Consider the following 19,658-nt stretch of genomic DNA (forward strand, 5'->3'; position numbering starts at 1 on the left):
GAAAAATTGAATTTTACAAATTACACCAAGTGGTGTAATGAAATTAAACAAGAAATAGCAGATTGGTGGCGGCTCAATCATAACATTGCCGCCCATTCAAAAAATAAAAGATTCTTAATGGAAACAAAACAATGCACAAATGATGTTATGGATACTTTACACCCTTGACACCACCATTGTCAATGCTGTTAAAAACCATACTACTAGTGCCCATGAATTGTACCTTTCTTGGGCCTATCACTGACGAAAGAGGAAGCGAAAAAAGAGAAGAAAATCGGTCAGAATCTCAACGTTCATCATTCCGGCGAAGTGATGAGTTTAAGAACGAAAAACTCGCCTCCAAAGCTCCGGTGAGTCACCGGAACGGTGGCAACATTGCTTTCGTCATTCCTTATCAAGAAAACCAACAAATAAGCATTCCAAATCCAAACCCCCAAAATCAGAAACCATCAACTAAAATGCAAGATTCAAAACCAAATCCAGAGAACCAAAATCAAAGATAACAAAAATCATGCACAAAAAAGAAGAACAATTCCAAAAGGACACAGATCTTGCCGAAAAAAAAAAATCAAAAAATCGAGATCTCAACAACCAAAATAGACACACAAAAACCAAAAGAGAAAGCAGCCCCCCAGCCGGTGGTGATCGGCACCATGGTACCGACACAACAGACCGGCGACATGGTCTCTGAAAAAGGGGACATTATCCGGCAAGGGGAAAGAGAGGGAGAGAGAAATCAGATGATGTTGGGGGCGAGAAGGAGAAACTAGTAATTTGGGGCAAGAGAGAGAAAATCGAAAATGGGGAAGGGGAAAGAGTAAAGTTTCCATAAATAAAATTATTTATAAAGAAGCTATGTTTGAAAACCCTAAAACCCCAAAAGAATCCTAACCCGCGTGCCCTCATTTGGGTCACCTAAGGATTCGCGTGGGTGGATCCATTTCCAAGCCAAGTATTTCACCCATTTTAAATCTCAGTCTTGTTCATCTAATCATTTTAAATCATATACTCGTTTTCCTATCCAAACTTAAAAATTTAAAAACAATTATGACAAATTTGCCGAAAAAATTATCAAAATGTTCTATGTAAAATCAAAAGATCAACTAGCACATTATCTGATCAAGACAATTGGCGCAAAAGCATTGAAGCATATTTTTTGGCAAGTTCGGTCTCGATGATCTCAAGACCAATCTTGAGGTGGAGTGTAGGAAAGAAGAATATCAGTAAAATATTTTATTTTATATTTTATATTTTTCTGATTTAGTTTTCTTAATCTTAATATTCCGTAATATTTAGTTTCCTTATTAGATGATCAAATAATGTATAAATAGAGGTGTTTTTTTCATTGAATAATTAATACAAATTCAGTATTCACCAGATTAAATCCAAACCGAATTCCGCACTATAAATTTCTTCAAAAAGGCTACTTTGAAGACTGTAATTTGTAGAAAGAAAAATATCAAAGATATAATTCGTAAAAGTATCAAACAACACATTAAAAATATAATTCGCAATTAATTCTATTTTGAAAAAATAATTTTTTCAACGCTTACTTTTTTTAAAAAAAGTTTTTAGTTTTTTTTTGAAATTTTACGAGAAAACTCGTCAATTCCTCTTCTTTTCTCTACTTGGACCACGCTTTCTTCTCCCATTTCCCATTCACAACTTTGTCCTTTATTTTTTTCGGTATAAGTAGATACAATTTCTTTTTCAATTTTTTTCTCTGCAACTCCTTTGCCCTCACTATCAAGTTGGTTTGTGTTACTAAATTTGTTGGATGTGCTGAAAAAAAAAAAATCAAAATCTAATTCTGAATTGAAATCAATTCTCTTCTCGTTCATTCATGTAAGTCCAATTGTTTTTTTCTTTTAATTTAGGTTTGTTTTATTCACTTTCTATTTCTTTTTTTTTACATTGATGCTTGAATTTGTTGCAGTCAATTGAATTTAGCATCTTTGTGATTCTGATTGGTTTTTGCGGTGTTAATAATTTGATTTTGATTAATGTTTATGTGCAATGGAGGGCTAATCATGTGACAAATGTTTTTATGAGACTGATTTATTATGGAAGCCACTGAATAAAAGCAGTTAAAGCCTTTTAGAATCTGGATAATGGAGTAGAACTTACAATGGAAAAAAGATTGTTTTCATTTTACTCTAATCCTTTGTTTCATACTTGCATTTACTGATTCTTCTTTCTCCGTTTCTGATTTCTCCTATTTCCTATTTTCCTTAACCTAATGACACGGCAGCCAGCACAGCAGAGCGTCTCATCTTTCGGCAGTCCCGCAGTCGGCAGCCACCAGCCAGCAACCTAATAAGACAGGCTGCCGGCACGGCGCATAGTGGCACAGCCAGAAACCTATTCTTCTCGTCTTCTCTTGATGATCTCTTCCCCGTACCCCGCAAACCACAAACCACAGACTATAATCTGAAGTTTAGGTAAATAAATTTATTTTTCTTCTTTAGTTTTTTTTCCCATTCCCCCTTTCCCCAATCCACGTTCTCTTCTTTTTCGCTGCCAACCTTCTCTCCTTTGGGCTCAACGGAATCCGGCCAGTCACTGCCCTTTTCTTTCTTACCTTTTTCTCCCCGGCGGCGGCTCTCTTCTCTGCAGGTGTTTTTTGTGGTGGGTTTTCAAGAGTTGGAAGATTTCAGCACTTTCAACTAAAATCCAGATCAAGAATTGGGTGTTTTTCTTGTTTCTGCTTCGAAAAATTTAAATTTCTAAGTATTTTTCAATTCTGCAGGTGTTTGTGAGGTGGGTTCATAAAATTGGAATCCTTCAGCAGTTTCAGTTGAAGTCCAGATCAGGAATTGGGTGATTTTTCTATTTATGCTTCTCAAATTGACAATTTTAGGTATTTTTCTTAGCCCTCCATTGAGGTTTTCCATTTACTGCTTTTGTATTGTGGTATGGCTTAAATTTGAAAATTATTTTGGGAATTGGTTGGGTGCTTTATTGTTCGATTGGGGTTGTGAAATTCCTGCCTTGTATTGAATTCTTAACTTCTTTAGATCATATGTTATGCTGTGTAATTAAGTATGAAACTTCTTACTCTAGTATTGAATCCTTAAATTAGGGCTTCTGAAAAATTATGGCTTTTAAAAATTAGGTTTTTTTTTAATTTTTTTAAGGAAAAATTGCCCAAAATAATCCAACTTTTGTCTGATTTTCCTACAATAATCCCAAGTATTGATTAACCATGAATAATGTCGTCTATTGATACTTGTTTCCAATGGCATTCAAGCATGTTAAAGAACCGGCTGCGGCAGGTCATTTGTTGACCTTCTTCTTCATCCAAGCATTTTCTTCTTCACATGATATTTCCTTCATTAAAATCAGTTTACCTTCTCCATTAAAAATCATTCTTTCCCTCAGTTACCTTCTTCTCCATTTTAAACAATTATTAATCCAATCCAATATGAAAAATTAGTGTGTATACAATGTACAGAATAAAATCAGTGTATATTCCAAAATGTACCGAACAGTGTATATAATGAAAAGATACTGATCTGTATGCCTATTTCACAGATGAAAATTAAGGGAGCAGGTATAGGAGCCCAAGCTTTTAGGATCAATGAATTTGTGAAATTGTTAGGCAATGGTGCATCTGACGAACCAAGTCAAATGTTGATGTTAGAATGCAAAAAATCAATCTATAAAAATTAATGTATATGAAAAATAATCAAATGTTGGTGTTCAAGTGCAAAAAATCAGTGAATAAGCAAAAAAAATCAATGTACAAATCTGTACAAATGCTACTGATGTATAAAATTAGTGTAAATAATCAGTCTATAAAATCTGGGAATATGCAACCAGTTCCATTTTCATGTATATGTAAAAAAAATCAGTCTATAAAAATCAGTTGTGAAGGAGGAAGGAGATGAAGAGTTAGGTGAGAGAGAGAGTAAATTTCAATGAAGTAAAAAAAAATTAATTCACTTCATAACCGGTGACAGGTGAAGTCACATTGCCACCGGAAACAACTATCAATAGGTGGGATTATACATGGTTAATCAATACTTGGGTTTATTGTAGGGAAATTAGACAAAGGTTGGATTATTCTAGGTTTTTTTTTTTTGATTTATTTTGGTTAAGTTTTTTATTTGTTCATCTGTTTAGCCATTGTGATTAATTAGTTATTTGGTTTGACAGTTTAATAATTATATTATAGTAGTATTATTCAAATTTTACTACATTAATTAGTTATTTAGTTTGATAGTTCAATTGTGAATTCGTGATTAATAATTTTATTTACAGTTCAAATGGATAGGTATTTCAAAAAATTATCTTATGGATCTTCTTATGACTCTAGTAATTCAAGGTTCGGAAATTCACCCACTCTCCTAGAGGACACTCGACATACCCCTTATTCTCCTCGAAAAAGTAGAATTGACGTAAGTGTTCTTCCCTCTGATTCTACCGATAGATTGCTAAATTCAAATAATGATGTAAATGATTGTGGTGATGTAAGAAGGGCTTATATTCAAAGAGGTCCTTATCAACCCCGAAAACATGCTTATCCCCAAACTATATTGTCTCGAAATGCACATCGGTTTAGCGAGTCTTGGTATGATAAGTACTTGGTTAGAATATAGTATTAAAAATGATGCTTGTTATTGCTTGTGTTGTTATTTGTTTGCAAATTGCTACTGAAAGTGAAACTTCAAGTCTCCATGGATGGGATTCATTCACTAGTAATAATTTTAGGACTTGGAATATTATCAAATGATTTGATAAACATATTGGGGGTCCAAATTGTATTCACAATCAGTGTGTGAAAAGACGTGAAGATCTAATGATGTAAAAGCAATCCATACCAGTTGCTTTACAAAAACATTCTGAACAAGTTAAAGTTGAGTATAGAATTCGTTTGAATGCATTTGTGGTTATTGCTAGATTACTTTTGTATTATGGATTACCTTTTTCGAGTTCATGAATCATCCATTAGGAAAGGTACTTTTCTTACTTTCTTGGAGTTTTATGCCAAAAAGAATGGATGTGTTGGTAGTGTAGTTTTAAAAATTTTCCTGGTAATAATTAATTGATATCCCCTCCAATCCTAAAAGATATTGCCAATGCTTGTAATAAACAGACCATTAACGTTATTCTTAAGGAACTTGGGGACGATTATTTTGCTATCTTAGTCGATGAATCCCGTGACTTCTCTTGTAAGCAACAAATGGCTCTTGTTTTGAGATATGTTGATAAAAGGGGTTTTGTAATTAAGCGTTTAGTTGGGCTTGCTCATGTAACTAGCATTACTGTCGAGTCACTCAAAGAAACAATTTATTCTATGTTTGCTCAATTGTTTTTGAGTCTATCTGGTATAAGGGGCTAGCAACATGCAAGGTCATATTAATGGGCTAAGGACTTTAATCTAGGTTCATCGTCACATTATGTGCACTGTTTTGCTCACCAACTTCAATTGACTCTTGTTAAGGTTGCACAAAGCATGTTGATACCGAGTGTCTTATTGGTTTGATTAACCTTGCATTGAATACTATTGGTGTTTCCTATAAACGTAGATATGCGTTTCAACAAAAACATGTCGAGATAGTTGAAAAAGCCTTATATGAAGGTGAGCTATTACCTGAAAAGGCTTTATATCAAGAAGTTGGTCTTTAAAGACTTAAGGATACTCGTTGGGGTTCTCATTTCAAAACTTTCTGCAATGTCGTTTATATGTTCTCTTCAATAGTTGATGTGCTTTATGCTCTTGTTGTTTTGGAGATGATGATAAGCTAAAACTCTAGTTATTTTGGACGACATACAAACTTTTGAATTTGCTTTCATGATCCATATGATTAAAGTAGTATTGGGGATTGCTTATCCACTAAGTCTATCTTTGCAAAGAAGAGATCAAGATATTGTAAATATCTACTACTTGTGCAGTTGTTTTCGAACGTATCTGTTAATACTTGTGCAATTGTTCTTGAATATGATTGAATTTATTTTGCTTATGAACGTATCTATTTTTTTCTTTTGATTTCGACCCATTATGTTGATGGAAACATCTACTATTTATGCAGTTGTGCTTGAATATCATTGAATTTTTTGGATATGGCTAGGCCCTTTGACTAATTATGAACCCTTTTACTTTTCATTCAACTCTCTTTGATCTTTGTTGTCACTTTATGTCTAAGTTTGATGCCTCATATTATGTGCTAATGTGCTATAGTTTCTTTTTGTTTATTTAAAGTTTAAATTGAGTCTTTGGTTTATTTTTGATAACTGATGCTTGAATTGATTCATTTGTAAATGGAAAAAGAAAAAGCTCAATACAGAGTTAATACATGAAAAAATATTTTTTGTTTCATTTTTTGAGTAGTATTTTTGTAATATTTTCTATTGTTACATTTAAAAGGGCCTGAATTTTCTATTTCGGCTAGGGCCCCATGAACTCATAAACGGCTCTATTCGATCGATATTGGTTTTTTAATAACTTATAATTGATCAATTTGGTAATGCATGGCACATTTGAACTATTTAACAGTTTTGAATTCAATAATAGCTTATAATTGGTTATTTTAGTATTGCATAAGGCATTTGAGCTATTTGACTACATGTGAATTCAATTGGTATTGGTTCTTTGATATCTTATAGTTGATGAATTTGTTATTGCATAGGACATTTGAACTCTTGATCACTTGTGAAATCAATCGGTATTGGTTCTTGAATAGCTTACTATGATGGTGCCCTCCTTCCCTTCTACAACTGAGTTGAATGTGCAATCCGAGGAAAATGGGGAAACTGATACTAAAACTGACGTGTTAGTTGAAATAAGTAGTGCAATTGTACCAGAAGAACCTTCAGAAGATGAGTCGGAAGAGGAAGATGTGGATTTCAATCCCTTTCTAAAGGAGAGCCTTTCTGAAGCTTCTTCAAGCTTGAGCTCAGAAGCGGAAGGGTTTGATACTGATGTTATCAATAGCCGTGGTGTAAATGTAATACCTGTGGATAAGAATTTACCAGGGACGCGACCCTTTGATGCCGTTGATGAGGGAGAATGTGGTGGTAACTCTACTAAAGATTTTGTTTTAGTTGTGGAACAAGAAAATGAGAAGGTTCTAGATGATGAGGATAGGTTGAATAGTGGGACAAATGTCATTGAGGATGTCGTGGAGGAAGGAGGGAAAGTTGTTAGTTCTAGGGATGAACCTGCGAGTGATTTGAATGATGAAGACGCTATATGTAAACGAACCAGGGCTCGATATTCTCTTGCCAGTTTTACCCTTGATGAGTTGGAGACTTTTTTGCAAGAAACTGATGATGAAGATGATAATCAAAACGTTGATGAGGAAGAAGAGTATAGGAAATTTCTTCATGCAGTTTTGAATGGAAAAAGTGGGGACAATGAAGGGAATATTGAGGGTAATGATGATGACGACGATGAAGATAATGATGCAGATTTTGAGATTGAAATTGAAGAAGCTCTTGAGAGTGATGTTGATGATTGTATAGAGGTGTCTGTTAAGGAAGCTAAATTTGATAGAGCTGGTCGGCGACCTGAGACCAGGCAAAAGGGACGCCAAAAGGCTAATGCCCAAAATAAGGTCACAAAGCAGGGAAAGCAGCCCTTGCGTCCGCTAGTGCCTGTCATGTCCACTGCAACTGGTGCATCTGTTCCTTGTCTTGTTCCTAGGTCTCTAGCACTCCAGACTACTTTGCACTTTCCCTCATATGTACAAGACTGTTCTTTGATTGGATTTAAGGATCATCAAATTGGACAACTATATTGCCTAATATATGAACATGTACAGCTCCTTGTCCAAGTATATTCTCTCTGTGCTCTTGAACCATCCCGGCAGCACATTGCGTCTCAAATGAAGGGCCTACTGGCTGAGCTTCTACACAAACGCGACCTAGTATTAGCTTGGAGAAAGGACCCATATCCCACTTCTTGTTTTCTTCCCTCATATACCATCCCATCTGTTTCAGTTGAAAATAAGAAAAATTTATCAGTAGGGGATTCTGGTGCATCAACTGATTATGGTCAGGTACACTCTCCCTAAACAAGTAGTTGATGTCAAGGATTTAGCTATTGTTTTATGATAGAATGTTGAAAATGCAGTGAACTGAATTTGATTGCTTTTTTCAGGGTTCTCAATGGTTGCCATCTGTTGGTAGTTCTGTGCTATCAGTTTTGGATGTTTCACCACTGAAGTTTGTAGGAAAATATATTGATGATGTTTCTAATGGTAAGCAACGAATTTTTCTTTCTGAACAGCTTTTTGATGATTGGTTTAAATATTTTTTGTTCATTTGTTGTTGTTTCAATATTGATTTCCTTTTTCCCCTTTTTTTAGCTGTACAAGAGCATCAAAGACGTTGTCTAGAAACTACTAATGTCTACCTCGAAAAACAACCTCTTTTCCCTCTTCCTATTAGTTCGTTTCCTGAAGCAGATTGCAGTATTTCTAAATCAAACGATCCATCTAGGAATACTAGTGTAGCATCACCAATTAATAAAGTTCCTAAGAAGACATTGGCTGCTACCCTTGTTGAAAATACCAAGAAACAATCTGTTGCCTCGGTACCCCTGGAGATTGCAAAACTGGCTCAGGCCTTCTGTTCATTATTTAATCCAGCATTATTCCCTCATAAGCCACCCTCCTCAGCTGTTGCTAATCGGGTGCTTTTCACAGATGCTGAAGACGTGTAAGTCTCTTCCTTTTATGGTTTGTAAACTTGGATGGAAATTTTGGTATTTTTGGGTAGTTTTCGGTTGCTTTTACTTGCTCACCTCACTTCTCAAGTCTATATTTTTTTTTACCAATGTGGTTATAGTTTTATTAGTTATTGACATATTGTTTTGGCTATCTTCATTGTGCTTTCCTCTGTTATATTTTTCTTAAGACCATATATAGCATTGAACTCAAAGGCCTATTGCTCTTTCTTACATGATAGAAGGTGATAATAATGTGGCCATTTTCTTTGGTTTTTGGGCTCTTACATCTAGGTTGCTCGCTATGGGAATAATGGAATACAATAATGATTGGAAAGCTATTCGACAACGTTTTTTGCCTTGCAAATTAGAGCATCAGGTAATGACATATTACTTGTTTAGTAACACTTTGTGGTTGCTTTTTTGTGTTATAGTGCTTGTGGTATATCTTCATTGCCAATGTTTGCTATCAAAGATCAATCTGAAATTTGCGTACAATCGACCCATCAAATCTTGCTTAGGTAGAATCCACTTGGTGGCATGGGGTTAAATAGAATGTTGTTGTCTGTTAGGACTTCCATCATGCTTTACTCTAGCACTTGTGATGCCTTAGTGTAGTGATTGGTTCATCTTTTACATTGTTAATTATCAAGAGGATTGGTGAATCCATGTGGCTTCACTTATAAATTTGCAGTTATATATGTGGTAAATTATTTTAAAATTTTAATGATTAATTTTTCACAAGAACATATATATCGGTGAAGATCTAATTCTCATAGGATTCAGTGTGAGGCTGTGAGCTACACAAAAGAATTGCGATCGCAATATTATGTGATTGAGGTGTGCCAGTAGATCAAAGGAAAAATTCTACACTACTACTTGAGTCAAAATATTGTGCTTTTAGAAGAAGGTAGTAGAGATCCGTATGTTAAGATGAATGAATGAACATATCATAGATAAAATTAAATAAAGAAATTAAATGGAATTTGAATTCTCATATATTAGAGACCAAGTAGCTGAAGTTCATTGGGTCATGTGCAAAGAAGACCTGTTAATAAGTTGGAACTTTTAGGATTTAAGGAATGGAAGAGGTAGACCAAAGATGACTTAGATTACAATAGTGACATATGACATGAAAAATTGGGATAGCTAGGAATGACTAAAGTAAAATAATATATGTGGTTGATCATTAGAATTGATTTTATTAGTTGTAAATTAATATTAGATGATACCGAGTATAGTATAATCTTTATAATCGATGATCCTTCATGTTGATTAGTTTTTGGTCCTTATATTTAACGCCATATGTTGGGATCTTGGCTTTGATTTTTTTTTTATTTTTTATTTTTTTTTGTGAATGAGTTTTTGTATGAATACTTTTTTGGAAAGCTGTTGCTACTATATGCTTGCCTTCCACTGTATCGATGTGATGCTTTTGTGATTTGTCCATTTAGGTGTTATAATTTTTTTTGATTAGTTGTGATAATGTTGTCTGAATTGGTTTGGACTTGAGATGTTTAACCTTGAGTTTCTCCCTTGGTGTTTAATCAACCTGTTTGACTGACCATAAGATTAAGCTAATATTTGACAACTATGTCCATACTGGTTGTTAGGACATTAGAATCAAATAGAGCAACTTCACAGTCCGTAAGGACTTCTTATACCATCTACTTCTTTTGTGGTCTTTACAAGGACAATTTTGTCTTGTATTCTGTTGATACTTCCATGCTTCATAATTTATGTATTTTATATGCTCTAAGCAAAATAGACTATGTATTAACTTTAAGGTTTCTTATCTGGAAAAAAGGCTGGGAAATTTTGATGTATTGGTTTTGGCTCACCAGAAATTTTTTCTGATACCCGTTGATGTGGTAATTTGTATACAGCATATTTTAGCAGAGGGGTTTTAGTTGCTGTTGTTTGTGGTAACAATTGTGGTTGCCGGGGGAGAGAGCACATGCAGTGATGTTTAGTCTGCTACTTCTTTCTATGTGTTGTTTATTCTCTCTGTACTCCAGTATTAGCTGCAATTGCTGCCAGTATATATATGTTTGAATCTACTGCAAAATTCTTTTAAGGAGAAATTACCTAGAATAATTTAATCTTTTTATGATTTTCCTACAATAATCCAACCTATTGATTAACCATAAATAATCCCAATTTTGAAGGGTATTTTCCTAGAGTAAACCCGGTTACCAGATGACTTACTATAGCAAGTTTTATTTTAAAAAAATAAAGATAAATTAAAAATAAAATGTAGAAAAAAATGTTTAAAAAAATTATGAGTTTTTTTTATTATTCGGAAAATTTTATGTAAATTTTCAAATTTTTTTTTCTAGTTTTACATTAATTTTCAATTTACTTTTTTGGTGAATTACCTACTATAGCAAGTCATCGGGTTACCCAAGTTTACTCTAAGCGAATACCCCTAAAGTTGGGATTATTCATGGTTAATCAATAGGTGAGATTATTGTAGGAAAATCATCAAAATCTTGGATTATTCTACCTAAATAATCATATTGTCTTGTTTTTCTATATAAATATCATATTTGCCTGCATTTAGTTGTTTTATCTTATTGGAAGTCTTTGTGGAACAGCGTTAACTGTTTCTTTTTGTGCTATTTTGTACTGTACTTGCTTCCTTTTTCCTCTTACATGTAAATCATGTACACCTATACAATATGATTTTTTTTAAGAGCTTTGCCAAGGATTCCTTGTGCTTGTTAGGTGTTTTTGTTACATTTTGCTTTCTCATTTGATGATTTGTATTTTTTTATTATCTTACCTTTTTTTTTTTTCTCGTTGTAGATTGTATAAATACTAATGCTAAAGAAGGTAAAATTTATGCTGTGTTTAAAGTTGTTAAAATCGAGATTCTACTTGGAATCGTTCAAACCTATAGAATTGAATCGTAGGATTGTAAGATTCTACAATAAACTTAAAATTTGTTATCTAGTTATAATTATTCATCTAAAAAGTTTAAGTTTATTAATTAAATTTTCATTCACTTCATTTTTAAGAATGAAATAGAAAACAATTTAATAATTAGTTTAAATATTCATACCAACAAAGAAATTTATTTTTTAAAATTTATGGTGATGGATTGTCAAAATCGTAAGAAAAATTAATAAAAGATGGTTCATAAGCAGATTGCTTAAAATTAAGAAAAGTTTGTAAAATTCAATCGTTAAATCGTAGGATTGTAGAATCATGTTATGATTTAACCTCCACAAATTTTATTTTAATTAGATTCGTAAGATTTTACCAATTTACGATTCTACCTATGATTTGAATTGCTCAATTGTTTTTAGATCGTAAAATAGTAGAATCGTAGATTAAAATTGTGATTTTAATAACAATAGTTGTTTTACATCTTTATGTATGTCACAGATCTTTGTGAGGGCAAAAAATCGATGCTCGTCTAAGGCACCTGAAAATCCAATAAAGGTATTGACTTTGTTTATATATATTTGTTCCAATTCTACTTTTTAAAGTCCTGTCCAGCTTTTGGTATCCTTTTTAACACGTGTTAAACATAGATTCATTTTGAGGCATGACGATATGTTTCCTTTGTAATTTCACTTCTCACCGCTCCCCTCTAAAGTTGTTAAAGTTAAACCCATACACTAGCTTCGCTCTCCAGTTAATGTTTTAATGCTCATTGTAAGCGTGTTTTACAGGTTATTTTTGAGAGATCTCTAGGTGTGACTTGTGAGGCATGCACAGGTGCCTAGTGCAAGCTTTGTGACCAATGCTATGCATTTATTTTGATAGGGAAAATAAACTGCCTAATTACAATTGCTGCGAAACTCGTACAAGGGAACACAGGAAACAGTTTCATGTACTCAAACCTTATGCAGTTCTTAACAAAACAAGTCTTAAGGGGGTGTTTGGCACAAAGGAATGGGATTTGTGAGGCTTTAAAATGAGATTTTTAAGATGAAACTTTTAAGATAAAAAAGACGTATCCCTTTTTTATTATGTTAGGGCCTTGGATGAAAGTGATAAGAATCAAAGTCTCAACTCAAATACCACTCTCTCCCAAGATATTTTTCTTGGGGACTTTCACAACTTTTAGTCCCATTCCCCATTCCCATTCCCTTTAAACAAACAAAGACTTGAGACTTTTTTTTACCCCAAAGTCTTATTCCCTCTTTGAAATCCCATGTGCCAAACACCCCCTAAATTCTATCACGCTTCTCAATATTGCTAAGCAATCGCTTTCATAGATTTCTGCGGTACCCCACGTATGTTCAACAAGTTAGAATCTCCTTTTTCCTATGTAAAATAATTTGGTGGAAGTAAAGAATCTCCTTTTTTGGTATTGATCCCCACAATCCTCTTGTAATTTCATCCTTAAATTCATTATCTTTTTTAAACTCATCTTCTTATATCTTTGATCTACTTGTCATTTGTCTTATTAACTAACAACAAATTAATATTTACTCTAGATATAGAATTTAAATGGCACAAGGGGGCAAAAATCCTTATCTCAATTATTTTTTCCCTAAAGTTCTATTATTATTTTCCTATCCATTCAATGCTAACAACAGGTGTTTTCATGCCTCTTCACTGAATCTTCATCAAATTGTTAGGGGGATTATTCCTGGTAGTATGTATAGTATTTGCACAAGGTTTATCGTCTTTTAATGAAAACTAGGTCGTCATTGGTTTGCATTTGGTGTTTTTAGCTTTTGTATCTGTTATGTGGTCTCCTCACTTTTTAGGTTTAGCATGCAACTTTATGCAATTTCCTAATTAAAAAAGAGAAACTTTAAAAAGAGGATAATATTATTTATAGCTCTCTAAGGGTTATTTAGTCTTATAATACTTTCACATAGCCCTTGGGCAACATATATCATTACTCATGCTCTCTTGGTGATATCTGTTGCCTCTTGGTTGTCTGGAAATTTTCACAACTATCCAGAATTTATTGTTTGAAAAGTGATTTCTCAACTTGTGGTCATTATACAATTCATCCCATTGCGTTTTTCTCTATTTATGTGTGCTTTGTTATAGTGCCATATTCATGCACAAACCAAGGTGCTTGACGTAACGGGCAAGGAATTTTTTTCTAATTGAATACACCAATCAGGCAAGAGCAACACAATGTGCAAGAACGCTTCATAGTTTATCTGGGTCCAATAGCCTTTACTGGAGATGGATACTCCCCAGATCTTAAAAAGTGCTTATGAAGGACTCTTTAGCAAAAGTTTGAAATAGAGCATTAGACATAGAGTAAAAAATAAGGTCGCATCACCGTATTACAATTATATCATAAGCCGCATTGACTACAAAAGCATCCGTATTGACCAGATATCCATTTTGCACCACGTCATACTTTATGACTATGGTATTAGGTCCGTTTCCCAGAAACAATCAGAAATATATATTGGAAGACCTGTGCAACCGATGGCTCAACTTAGTTATTTTAAATGCTGAAATCTAGATAAAAGCTTGAAGCTTTACTTTCTGACTTTGTGTAACCACAAGATTGGCCAATGGGGAATGATTAAGACTGATGGGTGAAAATAAATTATATGGAGAAAGCACAAAACCTTGTTGATAAGACTATTTATGTCGGCTCAAGGCCCAAGCACTCATGTGAGCACTAAACACGTTCAATATAGGTGATAACTTTTATTTTATTTCAAGCATAATTTTAATTTGGTGAGGATCAGGTGAAAAGTTCTCCATTTTTTAAGTCACTCTGCCATTACTACTTTTCCAAGTCATTCACTTTTGGATATTCGTGGGCATTCAACTTTCCTGAAAATAAAAAGCTGTGCTTGTTATAAAGGAGTTGCCAGTTTCCTTGTATTTATAATTTCAGTGTCAAATTTATTCTCATTTGTAAAATACTGAAGTGTTTTTATTCAATTTTCCCCCTTAATCTTTTGGTTGGCTCATTCAGAGCGTACGAAAGATGAAAACATCTCCCCTCACAGAGGAAGAGAAGGCTCTTATTCAGAAGGTAAGTAATGTACTTTTGGATTCCTTTCCCTTTTAATATATTTCATTAATAAATTCTCTTCAAATTAAAAGCTTCATTGACTTCTGTGTACCTTATTCAATTCCTTGTACTCTAAATGACCCTAGGGCCTCAAGATGTTCAAACTCGACTGGACATCAGTTTGGAGAGCTGTGGTTCCATATAGGGATCCCAATCTACTTCCCCGGCAGTGGCGCATTGCTATTGGAACCCAGAAGTCGTATAAAGCTGATTCAGCTAAGAGGGAGAGGCATCGAATATATGAGTTAAAAAGGAGAAGAGCCAAAGCAACAGCTATGAATAACTCTATTACTGGATCTGAGAAAGAGGTAATTTGCTTGCACATGAACTCCCTCTCTATCGCTGTTTCTTTGATATGGAAGGAGAGAAGCACCACTCTCTTTTTAAATTTGAACACTTATATCTGCTGAATGAGTAAAATACTGGCAAGAATTGATGTCAGCTTGTGCCAGTTAGCAATGCGAGATTGTTGTTATATATAATTAGTTACATATTTCAGTACACCGAACCACGGAAGCGATGATTTTAATATAATAACCACACCTAGTACATCGAATAACTGAATTTGGGTGCATGTGTATTCGTTTCGGATTTCATTTCATTGTATTGATGTTTTTACTGCTAAAATATTGTTTGATAGAACACAAAGCAGTGAGACTCTTTATGCAAACATACTTCCTGACATGATGATTTTCTGGTTGCCAGAATGACAGCGGAGAGGACTATATGGACAATGAGAATGAAGCATTTGTTCATGAAGCCTTTTTGGCAGACTGGAGACCCCCTTATTCTGGACTGGATCCTCCTGAAGTTCCTTCTGCAAGTCTTAAGCCAGGATTTCTATCTAATGATTTACGTGTCGCTAGATCCTGTGGTGTCCTGAACGGGGCAGATACTTATGGAAACCTAGAATGTCATTCTGACAAAGGTCACATGCATGGAGTGTCAACTGCTTCTGGAGATCCTCTTCTAATACATCGCGGGACTTCTCATCCTTACTTGACTTCTGGCTATCCACCAGCTGTCTCTTCTTCTAATGCATTTAAGGATTCACTGTTACTCTCAAAAAAGACTGGAAAGTCTAGTAGTTCCAATTTAGTTAAATTAGCACCAGAATTACCCCCTGTCAAGCTTCCTCCAGCAGTTCGTATCATATCCCAGGCTTCTCTTAGAAATTCACAGCCTGGAAGCTCTACTGAGGTTGGAGCTACTGGTCCAGGGCCTGAAAAGACGTTACGTGACCCAACAGGCTTCGACTGCTCTGCAAATATGATAAAACCTGTGCAAGGTAAGAGTAAGATCTCTATTTCTACTTCTGCAACTTTAATCTCTAAAAAGGATGGGCTCATGAACGATAGATTTTTCGCTGAAGAAAGAGTTTCTGATTTGGATCCTCACATGCACCCTTTACTGTATCGAACCACCGACGAGGGTCATTTACCTTGCTTCCCAGTTAACAGTCCAATGAAGATGCCTACTTTTAGCTTCTTTCCAGCTGCACAACATCAGATGAATGTGACTCTCCTTCAACAACCTTGTTCTGGTGGCCAATCTTTAATTGCAAAAGAAGATACTTCAGCTTCTATTAGTCTAGATTTTCACCCCCTATTACAAAGAGAAAAATTTGGTGCCAACTCAGATGCTGGTTTATCTGGCTCCTTGCTGAATACAAATCTTGAGCTCTCCAGAGATGGGTATGGAGAGGATATTGTTTATCATGCTGGTGCAACTGCAGCTCGAATGGCAGCTGCTACTAGACCAACGAGTCACACTGCTAATGGAAATGGTTTGGACTTAGATATTCAATTAAGCTCTGCATCTAAAAGGAGGAAAGTGTCAAGTGCTGAAGGGCCTGAAAGAGGTCTTTCATTTCCATCTATAAGTGGAACTAAAGTTGTTGAAAATGTGGAAGAGATAAGTGGCATGCACCATGAATTGTCACCACTAGCTGAGCTTGTAGATCTTGCTGTTAGGGAGCATTCAGATGTAGCTCTTCCGTGCAATTCTGATTCTCTTTCATATTATAAGCTTGATGGCATTACTGGTGTGTGTATCAGTGATAATGTTGGTGATCATCCTCTTGCTGAAATAGTAATGGAACAGGAAGAATTAAGTGATTCTGATGAAGAAATGGAGGATGTAGAATTTGAGCGTGAAGAGATGACTGATTCTGATGAAGAGGAATCAGGTGCTGAGCAGAATGTTGACTTGCATAGAAAGGTGATATTTTATTTCTGTCAAGCTGTTGCTTTGTTATGCCTTTCTTTTGTTTAGTTATGTGCTTGGTTAAGCATTTTCTTATAGGTTGATCTGATCACCTGCTTCCCTCACCAAAACAAACCTAGAAAAATGTTTGTTACTTCAGAATATCACCTTCCAAAAATAGTTTCCATGCTGCTTCCTATTGTACTTGACTTTGCTAAATAAACTTTTATTGTAGCTGTTTCCTTTCAATCCTTATCCAATGTTTCCTTCCAAGTGTGACTTTCTGAGTTATCTGATCATGACGTACAAATATTAGACATGACGAAATAGCAAGTGTAATTTTTTCCTGGGTACTTTGTTATTCCATACTTGAGGATTTGAACTTCTGGATCTTGCTTTCTTCTGGGCAAAGGTCACCTATGTGCCATGATTTTTTGCACAGAATAATATATATGACCAAGCCATTGTTCGAATGATTTGTCCCTGTATGATTTACGTTAAAACTTGACCTTTCTAAACGATTGATCCGGGTTCTGTCATTTTATCTATCTGCCTTGGTTTGCAGCACTGCAAATGAAGGGTACTTTTTTTCCTTGCCACTATATACTAATATCTTTCTGGTGAAGTGTTGACATTCATATCAACCCTTAAGAGTCCCGAAACCTGAAGTGATGCCTGATAAAAGAAGGGTGAACTGTGAACATCCACAAGAATCCGATACATGTTTTCCATTATAATTTTATCTGCAACCCCCATGTAAAAGTTGCGGGATAAAGCTCTTTTGCAATGTATTTTGGAGTATACTATACCTTGCCTTGTTATGTGCTTATTTTGTCGTCAACTGGTTATGTTAAATCCTTTTATAGGATAACCTAACCTTGAACGTTCCGGCTTTTTTTCTTAGTTATTTTGAATTTGTTGAATCAGGAACAGTCAGACACTGTTGGCAATGATTGTCAAAATCAGCTTTCAAAGTCACTTGCATCTGGAGTTTCTGAAGGGACTCAGCTTCAGAGAAAAGGAAACAACTCTGGATCAACTTTGAAAGGGACAGGTAAAGGCCACTCGAAAGGTTCCTGGCTAAGTTTAAATTCCCGTGGTTCTCATCACAAATCACCAGCCAGAACGAAGAAGACAGAGAGTTGTGAAGGGGTTTCAGTTCCATCATATCCTAACCGATATTGTAAAAAGGGAAATTCGGGTTCTAAAGATGTGTCAACTGAGCAAAACGCTGATATTTCCGAGGAAGGTCCCTTTTCCCACCTATCTAGGAAGTCAAGAAAGCCTGCCTCAAAAGGTTCATCCCCGTCAAGAGTAGATGTGCCTATTGGAAACACCTGTTGTACAGAGAAAGATGGAAAATTTTGAAATGGGACGAAGGAAAGAGGTGCTTTTGCTCTCATGTATATACCAACTAGCAACTTGAATGTTTTGACGTGGTGGAAACAACATCCTTCGGAATAACATCGAAGGCTCTTCTGAGGCACTCTTCTATGCCTCTTCACGAGCAATCTAATTTTTTGAACGATGTGAGCAAGTCTAAGTACGAGTAAGCCTTCCTTTGTTTTATTATTTTTTTTTTGGGGAGGTTCGTCATCTTGCGAACATCAATGAAAAAAAGGATGGGGTTGGGTTAAAGGTTGAGATTTCATAGAACTGTAGAAGGTGCAATTTTATTATAGATAATTTGTACAGTAATCTGTTATATCATTCTTTATTTCATTCCGTGAGTAGTATCTTTGAGCGTTGCTTGTGTAAATATGATGTACTTAATCTAGATGGCTCAAAGGTGCGTAGTACGGGACTTTTGAGTGTCTGAATAAGTAAATTGCATCCGAGTGCACGTAGAGGTAGATGCAATCAAGAATGAATGGGCGGACGGCGGACCCTCTGACACCCGTAAATGACCTAACCGAAATTTAAAACAAAATAATCTTGTAAAGAAGATTGCACTAGGAATCTAACCTTGGAGGCTTGGATCTTTGGTAAATTTGTAAAGAAGAGTGCATTGTTATAAAACCATTCAAATCTACGAAAAATTTGAAATATATAATAAAAAAATATAAAAAAATCATATAACAAGTAACCTTTACAAATATTTTCTAAAATAAACACATTTATCTTAGACTTATGTTTTGGTATTGTTCGCTGTTAGTAATAGCAGACAATAATTAAAACTCAATAAAAGGCAAAGAATTTGTTCACTGTTACTAACAGCGAACAATAACTTTGACTTTTTTTTACCTTCAGTCATTGTTCCTGTTAATAATAGCGAACTGATGCGTGGTAAAATTAGCTTCTTCCTCTTTCCTCATTTACGCCAATTTTACTAAACCCTAAAAAATCAATCGACACTGCCTCCCTTATTTTCCTCCAATAAAAGAGCTTCAAACCTTCAATTAGTTCCTTCCTCTTCCAATCCAACACTAGTAAAGTGGTCTAACATATATTTGGAGTTGTCTAAGGTATATATTTCTTTGATTTTTTGTTTTTTTATTTGAAAATTAGGATTTTATATAATTTTCAATATTCTTTTCGAATGCAAGTTACTATCTCTGCAATCACTACTCCTTTAGGTCATACCAGGTCGATTAAGGTAATGTATAAGTGATTTTTTACTTATTGTGCAATTTTTTTGAGTTTGGTTGTTGATTATAAGCTATTATGTGTTATTTAGGGTTTAATGTACTTAATTGATTATGTATATTGATTATATTGAATTAATTTAGGGTTTAATGTACTTATAATTATGGATATTAATTATATTGA

General features: G+C 34.7%; 1 protein-coding gene across 9 annotated transcripts; it reads left to right on the forward strand.

The window, feature by feature from the left end:
• Positions 1-1,637: 1,637 nt before the first annotated feature.
• On the forward strand, positions 1,638-18,619 carry LOC130807322 (uncharacterized). 9 transcript variants are annotated; one of them, XM_057672489.1, is made up of 13 exons: positions 1,638-1,845; positions 2,252-2,441; positions 2,750-2,860; positions 4,264-4,400; positions 6,633-8,003; positions 8,105-8,204; positions 8,313-8,664; positions 8,966-9,050; positions 12,062-12,118; positions 14,586-14,645; positions 14,771-14,992; positions 15,390-16,904; positions 17,817-18,619. In XM_057672489.1, exons 5-13 carry the CDS (start codon positions 6,693-6,695, stop codon positions 18,255-18,257), a joined length of 4,143 nt encoding a protein of 1,380 aa, XP_057528472.1. In that variant the 5' UTR covers positions 1,638-1,845; positions 2,252-2,441; positions 2,750-2,860; positions 4,264-4,400; positions 6,633-6,692; the 3' UTR covers positions 18,258-18,619. The 9 variants fall into 9 exon arrangements, with proteins under 9 accessions (XP_057528472.1, XP_057528474.1, XP_057528473.1 ...); XM_057672491.1 differs by having other exon boundaries at positions 17,823-18,619; XM_057672490.1 differs by having other exon boundaries at positions 4,319-4,400.
• Positions 18,620-19,658: the final 1,039 nt, after the last annotated feature.

Source organism: Amaranthus tricolor, chromosome 3 (assembly GCF_026212465.1).
Source record: "Amaranthus tricolor cultivar Red isolate AtriRed21 chromosome 3, ASM2621246v1, whole genome shotgun sequence".
Classification (NCBI taxonomy): Eukaryota; Viridiplantae; Streptophyta; class Magnoliopsida; order Caryophyllales; family Amaranthaceae; genus Amaranthus; species Amaranthus tricolor.